Raw genomic sequence first — 10354 nt, 5'->3', positions numbered from 1 at the left:
AGTTCCTCAAGTCCTGGAACAAATCTTTCTTAATAGTTCAGAGCTGCCTCTCAGTTCAGGTGATTTCAGAATACTTTGTGCCAGGCACCTAGGTGCTGAGCCCCCTGGGCCTGTTTCTTGCCACATTCTCTTCTTGGGAACTCTTACGCCTTGTGCACGGATTGCTCTGCGACATTACATCTCCTCCCACGTGGATTTCTTAAGCAGACTGGGTGAAGAAAAGGCATATTTGTGATTCCTGGATCGTCCTGAGGTTATTCTTAATCAGGGAGCTTTAGAGTTGGAAGGGATTTCAAGGATAATCTGGTGACATGTTTCCTAAATCAGGCCAGATTGTAGATCAGTTAATGATCCAAACATTTCACTTTGTTGTTCAGTTGCTAAGTTGTGTCAGACTCTGTGACGCCATGCACTGAAGGACTCCAGGCTTCCCTGTCCTTCACTCTCTTTGAGTTTGCTCAAACTCGTGTCCATTGAGTCAGTGATGTTGCCAAACCATCTCATCCTCTGTTGTCCCCTTCTCTTCCTGCCTTCAGTCTTTCCCAGCATCAGGTTCTTTTCCAGTGAGTTGGCTTTTCATATCAGGTGGCCAAAGTATTGGAGCTTCAGCTTCAGCATCAGTCCTTCCAGTGAATATTCAGGGTTAATTTCCTTTAGGATGTTTCACTGGGGATGAAAAAAATAAGTGGGTATTTAATGCATAAGACTACTATTTCATTAAGAAGCAGTACCATCTAAAAATAAATTTATTCACTTTTGTCCCTGTTAAGTGCACCTTGATTTCAAGTTGCAAAACAATTCCGTTTATCGGTCACGCAGGGTTATAACTTGCCTGAAGTTATTGGTAGAGTTGGTGACTAATACCATAACTGTCTTCTCTAGCTCTATCAATGCAACCTCTCAATTAAAGTTAAAAGTTGATTATGTTATTAGGTACTGGACTTTGTGAGGGATTTAAAAGGATTAAGGTACAGGCTCTGTTCAAGTAATGTGTCACGTGAGCATATTCTCATGGAGATGACAGACACACATCTAAATGTTTATTTCCCACCAGTTATGGGCCAGCAAGGTATTGGAGAGCACCTCATCCATAATTTGGGGACGCTGCCTGTGTGTGCAACTGCGTCGTGATCAGACAAAATCCTTGGCCTCCAAGGAACTTGTATTATTTCAGTTGTGATAGGAAGGAGAGGTGTGGAAGCACCCTCTTTCACTTCCTGGGTAGATTGTCAGGTGAGGGTGACCCTAGTGTTACTTTGCTCTTTATTGTCTTCCTGCCTGCCGCTTCCCAGGAGAGGTTTCTGAGGTCCTGAGACTGTGATCGTCCCAGAGGCACTCAGACTTTGAACAAATCCAAGGTTCACATTCATGGAGCAGCAGTTAGACGTTACTTCTCCTTTACCTTGTTGTTTTAAGTTCAGTTAAGTTGATTGAATGCCCCTTGCATAAAAGGCAGAATACTATATGCTGTTAAGAAATATAAAGATTACTATAACTTGATTCCTATCCTCAAGAAATTCAATCTTGTCAAATTCAGACATACTTATAGATCCTGCTAACATTTTTGACTATTGATACTGCAGTATATTGTAAATTACTATAGGCAAGATCGAGTAGTGTATCCACCAAACTGTAAGAAACTAGGAAAGAAAGGCCTAACATGAACGCTGTATTTTCATAGTGAAGTTAGAATTGAATACACGGGTACATTTGGCATGACTAATGGAAACTGGGGCATTTGAGCCAGTCACTCACAGTGGTGGAAAGAGATGAGGAATAATTGTGATAAAGTGCCCACAGCTTAATGTATATAGCTATGAATATGTTTTTACTGATGATAAACTCCTTCCTTATATTTTATTTACATAATATTTGTATGGGTGTGGATTAGCAGAAGTAAGGACCAAGCTAGATCAGAAGAGGGGAAGGAAGGTAAAGGCAATTAATTATTTTAGCTGATAAGCTAAAGTGATGGGAGGAAGGGATAAAAATCCCATTATAAAAGGCACAGAATGAGTTAGTTAAAAAAGAGTAGGAAGTGGTGGGGGGCTAAATTGAGGGAGTAGAGCCTGGAGGTTGATCTGAGTTGGAGAGAAACTTGCGGTTGTGTTTCTTGAAGCAGTCGTTTGGAGCAGGTGGTTGGATGGGGGTAAGTTAAAAGTGTACCTGGGAAGCAGAGACAGGGAGTCCTCAGCTCTCTGTCCCAAGTGCTGAGTAAGGCCTGACATGAAGTGAAAGTCGGTCATGTGACCGGGCAGCTTGCCCTCTCTCTGACTTTTCTATCTCATGGTTCACAATGGTTTGGTTTTGTAAGCCCAACCAGTGCTGCATGTGATTTAAAAAAAAAAAGAAAGGAGTCTTGATGCTTTCTAGACAGCTTGAAAATTTGAGCTGCTGCTGCTGAGAAATATGGATGGGAGAGGTACTGATGGGCGAGGTAAGAGAAAAGTGAATGTAAGCAAATCTACATTTTGGAGAGCCGACAGTGCATGCGTTTAAGATCCAGTTTTTGAGCATCTGCCACTCACTGGTAGGCACTCTCATGTGTGTTATTTCATTCTCACGATAGTCACGTGAAGTCAGAGGGATGGATTTCATAGGCGGGAAGATTTCGAGATTGATCTGTTCGTTCAGTAAATGGTACTTACTCAACAGACCTATCAGCAGTTGAAGGCCCTTTGTCATCAAGACCTTCACTAAAGATTTTAAAACGTTTTCCTCCAGGATGTTGTGGAGGAACATTTTTTGGTTTAAATTTTTTTTTTAGTACAAATTGATTTTAGTTATTAGGGAAAAAAATAGAAGACTATCAGGGTTGGACTACCCACACATGTTCCCCCAGACACCCCTGAATTCCTGTCATCTAGAAATCTTAGTCGTTTCTCTCTTATCCTTATACCTGTTCATTTATTTCCAAGTCCCATCCCGTTTTCCTTTGTAGTGTCTTCAGTACCTGTGTTTTCCTTTGTTACCACATTATCCTTCCCATTCAGTTTCTGTTCCCCTTCCTTTGGGGTTCCTTCAGTCTCCTAACTCTTTTCTTCTCCTAGTACTCCATCCTACCTGCAAGTGAAATGCTAATCATTTATAATATACTGCTAAGTCACTTCAGTCGTGTCCGACTCTGTGCAACCCCATAGACGGCAGCCCACCAGGCTCCCCCGTCCCTGGGATTCTCCAGGCAAGAGCACTGGAGTGGGTTGCCATTTCCTTCTGGGCAATTGTAAAAAAACAGTTTCAAATATTGTATTGACTTAGTGATTTCTAAACACTGGGGAAAAAAAAAAATCATCTTTTGCACCAGACCCAGGTATAACTCAGTCCTTAGGGTCCTGGTCATCTTCGCTTGGTGTAGCGCTGTCAAGATAAATCTAAAAAGCTAGCCTTCCTGCTCCACCATTTTTCTTTGCTGGGAGTGTTTTGGGTGTTCCTCTCTCCTTTAGTTCAGAATTGTTAGAACATTTGAAGACATTTACAGTTTTTGCAGTAGTAATGGATTTGTTTTCTTCATGGCCTCCATGGCCTAAATTGTTTCCATTTTACTTTATAAAGAAGCATAAAGTGGAAAGAACAGTGGCTGAAAGATAGGAGTGTAACTTCTAAACTGAACTCTGTCAGTAGCTTGCTTTGTGACTTTGAACCAACCAGGATCCATCTCTGGGCTACTCAGCCCTAGTTGTGTGAAGTGTTGGCTTATCTTGAATGATGTCTAATTATCATCCTCATTTTAGAGAGCTTAAAGAACCTGCTCAGGGAATTCCTAGGTGGTGCTAGTAGTAAAGAACCTGCCTGCCAATACAGGAGACATAAGAGACATGGGTTTGATGCCTGGGTTGGGAAAATCCCCTGGAGGAGGACATGGCAACCCATTCCAGTATTCTTGCCTGGAGAATACTGGAATGGACAGAGGAGCCTGGTGGGCTACAGTCCGTGGGGTTGCACAGAATTGAACACGATTGAAGTGGCTTGGCACGTGTGCAGGGTTCCTGGATATTCAGTTTTACAGATCCTAAGAGTTTGGGCTTCCCTGGTAGCTCAGACAGTAAAGCGTCTGCCTACAATGCGGGAGACCCAGGTTCGATCCCTGGGTCAGGAAAATCCCCTGGAGAAGGAAATGGCAACCCATTCCAGTACCCTTGCCTGGAAAATCCCATGGATGGAGGAGCCTGGTAGGCTATAGTCCATGGGGTCGCAAAGAGTCAGACACAACTAAGCGACTTCACTTCACTTCACTTCAAGAGTTTGGCAGTGCTGGGAGAAGGTTCTTTGGGATTGTACAGGCCTGCCCCATTCCACTTCCAGGTGTGTTTTGCTTCCCTGGCAACAGTAAGGAGGAAAGTTTTCCAGTGCTTAGGTTCTTTCTCATGTTAAAACTTTGATTATGAAATATTCTTGACTCTAAGTTGCCACATCATGAAGAGAACAGAGTTTTCAAATTAGAATAAAGTGGTTTTAAAGGAGAATGGAGTATCTGAAACAATGATCTGATTAGGGCTGTGATTTGACCATGCATGTGTCAGTGTTAAGTCGCTTCAGTCATGTCCGACTCTTTGAGTTTCCTTTAAAAAATTTGAAGTATGCGATCTCTCATTTTTTCCTTGCTCTGCAAGTGATACTAATTCCTTAGGAATACAGCTAAGAAACAAAAACTTGTTAGAGACTGGTTGAAAAGTATCATAGGCTTAAAATCTGAAAGCATATCCTCTGTGATCCTCTGGTTCACCTTCTCACTGAGAGCACATTCTCCTACTTGGTCTTCCCCATCAGCTTTTGCTCAAACTTTTAGTGATAGTAGCTTATTTCCTTTTTAGATTTGTTGTTCAGTCACTCAGTTGTGTCCAACTCTTTGCAACCCCATGGACTGCAGTGCCAGGCTTCCCTGTCCTTCACCATCTCCCGGAGCTTGCTCAAACTCACGTCCATGGAGTTGATGATGCCATCTGACCATCTCAATCTCTGTTGCCCCCTTCTCCTGCTCTCAATCAGTTTATTAGAAAAATTCATCATATTAAGCTGAAATATGTTGCTTCCTAATTTCCACCTGTGATTTCTGCTCTCAGAACTACAGAAAATGGTCTGTTGCCTCTCTCAGATGACATTTCCCCAACTATTTGAAGATAACTGTTGAATCTTGTTATTTCCTTCTCTTTCCTAAGCTGAACAATTTCCCGCCCCCTACTCCCTGCACCTGTATCTGTATCTCCTGTATTGTAATTTCCATTTCTTTTTGCACTCAATTTTATTGCCCAGGTGGTTTGATAGTGCAAGTCACTGAAACACTTTCCCTAATGTACTTTTATTAATAAGCATTCACACCAGTTATACTTCTGACGAGCTATTCTCTTCCCATTCTGTATTTGTATAGCTGAGTTTTGAACCTAAAAGCAAAACTTTGCATTCCTGTCTATTAAATTTAATCTTACTTGGTTAGCCCATTGTTCTAGTTTCAGAATATCTTTTTGAATCATTTATATTTACTATTCCCAACTTTGTATAATCTGCAAGTTCAACTAATACTCCTTCTAGTCTTTTATCTAAATTACTGACTGCATGTTTAATTAACAGGGCTGATTATGCTTGTGTCACGTACCTCTGAAGACTATCCATTTGCCGAGGATCATTTTTAAAGAAAATTTCAGCAATTTGTAGTCATCAAAATCAACTGTTTTTATTTTCTCTTGTGAATACTGGAGCAGCTTTTCCTCTTTATTTTTCTGGCACTACCCTTTTTTCTCCTTAATGTTAAGAAAGTAGATTCTGGACCCAAATCCCCAGGTTCTAATCTTGACTCACTTTTTAGATGTGTTACCTTGGGCAAGTCACCTTTGAAGTCTCAATTTCTTTCATGTCTAAAATGAGAATGATAGCCTTACTTATTTCCTGGGGTTATAAGGGTTAGGTGAGTTCATATATGTAATGTGTTAATATAGAGCAAGGCCTAGCCCATGGTAAGTGCTATATAAGTGTATTGTTGTTATACACAGATTTTGTTCTGAGCTCTACCAGCCTATCTCAAAATTCTCTAAATTCCCAGGGTTAAATCTCTGTGGTCCTACAAGCTTGAGCTTTTTTGAGGCAGCTGTAGGCTCACTTCCCATGTGCTCATACATCTGGGACTTTAGATCTCTTTAATATTTCATCTTACTAGTTGCTTGAAGAAGAATATTTTAATGTCCTTTTCATTATAAAAGAACTAGTGCCTATTAAAGACAACTGGGAAATTACCAAAAAAGGAAAAACAAAATCTTATCACCTAAATACAACTTACTAGTACATTTCCTTCCCCCCACCATGAAATAGATATAATCCTGTCATATGTATTTATTGTATTTTGCTTTTTCCTTAATAATATCTTAGGAATATTCTAAGTTATGTAGTCTTTATTTAAAAAAGCCTGCTTTAATGGTTGCATAACATTTTATTGACTGAATCATTCAGAGTTAACCACGTCCCAGTTACTGAAACTTTAGGTTATTAATTTTTCAAGGTCCTAAATTAGACTGTGATGAGGTTTTTTTACATTTAACCCTTTTTCAGAATTTATCATTATTTAATAAGGTCCCAAAACAGAATTCTCAAGTCTGAAGCTATAAACATATTTTAGACCTGAAGAGTATTTTGACAGAGATGATCAAAATAAGGTAGGAGGTAGTTTTTTTCTGTCTTTTGTAGTAACCATATCAGTTCTTTTTTCTTCACTCTCTGGGTTACAGCTTAAAGTCCTTTCATTTCGTTTTGTTTTAATTTGCCTATATATTTTTCAAGGTTCAAGTTATTTTAATAAAGTGTCGGTGCTCGCGTCTGTTCTACCTTATGTATTCCTTCCGTTTTTTGTGCGTGTTCTATGAAATGTGAGTTTATTTGAGAGTTTCTGTGTCAGCTACATTGATGGTTTGTGAGTACTGAGTCGTTTAGTTTTAGGGTGGGGAAGAACTGAGGAGGGGACTCTGGTTCACCCGTTCTTCTGTTCTCATGTCTTCCTGTTTCTTCCTCTGGTAATATTTTTTTCAGCTAGACTTCTCAACTGTGTGTAACTCTGGACTAGGTTTTAACCGTCTGTTACCTAGGTTATTTCAGCAGGGTCACACTTCAGCTGCCTGCCTTCTTTTTAGCTTTCAAAAAGTTCTTGTGGTAACAAGCGTATTTTCATAGGTTGTAATTGAATCTTTTAACCTGCTTCTTTTTGGAAAGCTTCCTTTCTTTCTCTCTCTCTTTTTTGGCCATTGTATGAGGCTTTCCAGATCTTTGTTCCCCGACCAGGGATCAAACCCGGCTCCCCTACTGCCGTTCCCTTCCAGGGATAGAAGTGTGGCAGTCTAACCACTGGACTGTCTAGGGAATTTCCACTTGTTTCTTCTTTTCTTTTGTAAACATTAATCTATAGAGAAAACTTTGAAGAATTCCACAAGGTGAAGCTCTTAATTGAAATCCATGGCTTAAAAATTGAGTATCTTAAATATCTTTATGCATGCTGTAGCTTTTGAACTTAAATGAAACTGTATTTATGTATTTTTTGTTAAAGATATTTAATATCACTGCATGGGATTTTAATAATAACAATAAACAAATCTGTTTATTTCAAAACCTGATTTATCAAGGAAGAGGAAGAGAAACTATGCCCTCTTCTGTTAGCACTGCCAGCCGTCACCCATGGTGTTCCCACGGCTCTCATGCTGTGTAGAGGCTTGCAAGTTTTGTATAATTGCATGTTTATTTCACATGTATATATTTTACAGCTGTGTCTGTATTTCATTTATTTAAGATCTGGACCTTGGTAGTTGGCTATGTGTTGGCTGTTTCATTCAAGTGGAATGCAAGCACTGAACGCTACTTGAGAGCAATGTCAATTCCTGTCTGGATTATATTGCTTTTTCATTTAGGTGGGTCTTTTTTTTTTTTTTCCGTAAGAAACTCTAGCTTAAGGTCAGCACCGGCTGACCATGTGAATCAGAGCAAATTTTTTGAAGTTTTACGTGTTCCATGTAAAATTCTTTAGTCATTTGAAAATGTTCTGGCTTAAACAGTCATTAATCTTGAATGAAAATGTTATACTTTAAGATATCTTTTAATTATATGGAATGTCCATTTAAAAAAAATTCTTTTAAGAATAAATATTGATATATCTTAAAATGTAGAACACACTTGGACTATCCTGGCTGTTTCTCAGTGTCTTACTTAAGGAAGATATAGACAAGCAGTCAAAAATGATAAGAGGTGCTCAAAATCACGTGAGAGGAACTATTAAGGGAACCAAAGATGTTTACTTTCCATAACAGCAGAGCACTGGGGCTACAGGGGAGAGGTGGAGATGGAAAGATATCAAATATGGAAACCTATTTCACTATTTGAAGGATTCGGTGAAAGAGTGGTTTAAACAGATCTCTAACCATTTGGGGCAAGTGTCAGAGCAAGGAGTAGCTTCAGAGAGACATGACTCTGTTTAACGTAAAGAATGATCAGTGTCAAAGCTGTTCAAAGTAATGAGTTCCCTGTTATTTGAGACTTTTCACTGTTAGCTGAGAGGCTGCTAGGATGTTGTACAGTGATTTTTCAGGGACTGATTTTCTTTAAGTCTTAGTATATGGAAACGTCAAGTTCTAATTTAAAAACAAAATTCAGTAACCTAGAGTAGTAGATAGCCTATTAGAAGTAGTTTTTAGAGCTGCCTATTGTTAGGAAAAAAACTAGAGTTGATTGGAAGTATGTCTTCGCTCAGAATCTGATAAGGAACAAAGCATAACTTTCTAGATTGCTGACTTGGAATGCTAAAGGAATTTCTCAACAAGATCCCCTAATATCTGTTGGGATTCATTTTGAGTTTGACGAAGGTAGAGGAGGGAGATTGGCAGGTATGTTCCTAAGGCTCTAGACCAGCTCAGGGAAATGCAAATGGCTTTGATCCTTGGCCACTTGTTAGGTGACATTAAAGCTTTTTGCCGTGCTCCTTTGGGCCATTCCACTCTTTCTGGAGAGGTAGAATTCATACCCAGCTGTTTTCAGGAGTGCAAGTCAGACACCATGACTTAAGGTTCTGTGCCTGATGCAGGTCATTCTGGGGTTAGATGTGGGGCTTGATGGTTTTAAGCCCTGAATGTGCTTTAGAATGGACTTGATTCCTCAGGAAACATGCCCCTTAAAGGTAGACTGGCACATCCTCATTCTTTAGAGCAGGGCTGGATTTCCTGAGAGGAGCCCTGAATTGAGGTTTCAGCTGTCTGGTGGCCTTAAAAAATTTTTTTTTTCCCTATGAGACTATTTTGTTGTTCATATATTTTGCCAAATTGTTCTGTCAGTCTACTAAACTGAGTTTTTTAAAGGCAAGTGCTAGGTTTTTATTTCACTAAACATGTTGATTCTTAATAATTTGCAGCATCCTTGGCTGGCGCGTGGAGAATTCCAGTATTCCTGGTTATTGTTTTCCTGATGTCTGTGGGCACCCTCTATGAAAAACAGAATGGAAAAGAGTCTTCTGGTAAGAAATAGGGCATACTATTAACATTATTCTTAAGAAGAATTTGGGAGAGTAACTTTATTTTAAAAACATGCTGTGATGAACTGCTTTATTTCAGTAGTGTTTTCTGAACAGAAAATAAGTTTGTTTAAAATATTTAGATAGTTAAGCCATGTCTAACCTCCTGTTTTTGCATTTTTAATTGAGGTTTAATTCATGTAACATAAAAGTTAACCATTTAAAAGTGGCATTTAGTACATTCACAGTGCTGTGCAGCTTCCATCTACTTCGTTGTCATCACCCCCCAGGGAAGCCCTGTGCCCATTAAGCAGGTAGCCATAAAGTTGGGTTATTTGAGTTTTTTTTTTTTTGCTGTAAACTGCCCTCTTAGAAGTGCTTTTGTATCCCATAAGTTTTGATGTGTTGTATTTCTGTTTTCTTTGGCTCAAGATACTGTTTGATTTATTCTTTGATACATTGGTTAACCAGAAATATGTCACTTAATTTTCACATGTTGTGTTCTGTCTAACAAACCAATGCCAGATCCAAGGTTATGAATATTTACAGTCCCTGTAGATCTTGTATCCTGCAACTCTGCTGAATCTGTTTATTAGCTTGGATAGTTTTTGTGGCTTCTTTAGTATTTTGCACATGTAGATCGTTTCTCTGCATAGTTTTACTTCTTTTTGCATTTGGATGCCTTTTATTTTTATCTTGGCCTCATTGCTCTGGCTGCAACTCCCACTACACTGTTGAATATACCATGTTGTTTTAAAGATTATTTTTGAGATACCCTGGTTGCAGGTGACCTTTATCTAGACCAGTCTGTTAAAGATAGTAATCACAGGGCTATTTGTGGCAGTTCCGTGTATTTGTGCAGTTACTTTATAGAAGTTTTTAAAA

The 10354-nt window shown here is 39.2% G+C and overlaps 1 protein-coding gene across 4 annotated transcripts in view; it reads left to right on the top strand.

The window, feature by feature from the left end:
• TMEM245 (transmembrane protein 245) overlaps window positions 1-10354 on the top strand; it is an 83571-nt gene that overhangs the window by 1062 nt on the left and 72155 nt on the right. For all 4 annotated transcript variants that reach the window (XR_015132095.1, XR_015132094.1, XM_086315869.1 and 1 more), the window contains exons 2-3: window positions 7763-7880; window positions 9371-9472. Coding sequence is in view for 2 of the 4 variants with exons in the window: in XM_086315869.1 (XP_086171995.1) it covers window positions 7763-7880; window positions 9371-9472 (220 nt within the window). In the remaining 2 variants the exon portion in view is untranslated. The remainder of the gene's footprint in view (window positions 1-7762; window positions 7881-9370; window positions 9473-10354) is intronic.

The sequence above is a fragment of the Bos grunniens genome, chromosome 8 (assembly GCF_055505025.1).
Source record: "Bos grunniens cultivar Pamir isolate PY7600 chromosome 8, Bosgru_T2T1.0, whole genome shotgun sequence".
Classification (NCBI taxonomy): domain Eukaryota; kingdom Metazoa; phylum Chordata; class Mammalia; order Artiodactyla; family Bovidae; genus Bos; species Bos grunniens.
This window is presented reverse-complemented; position numbering and strand designations above follow the sequence as displayed.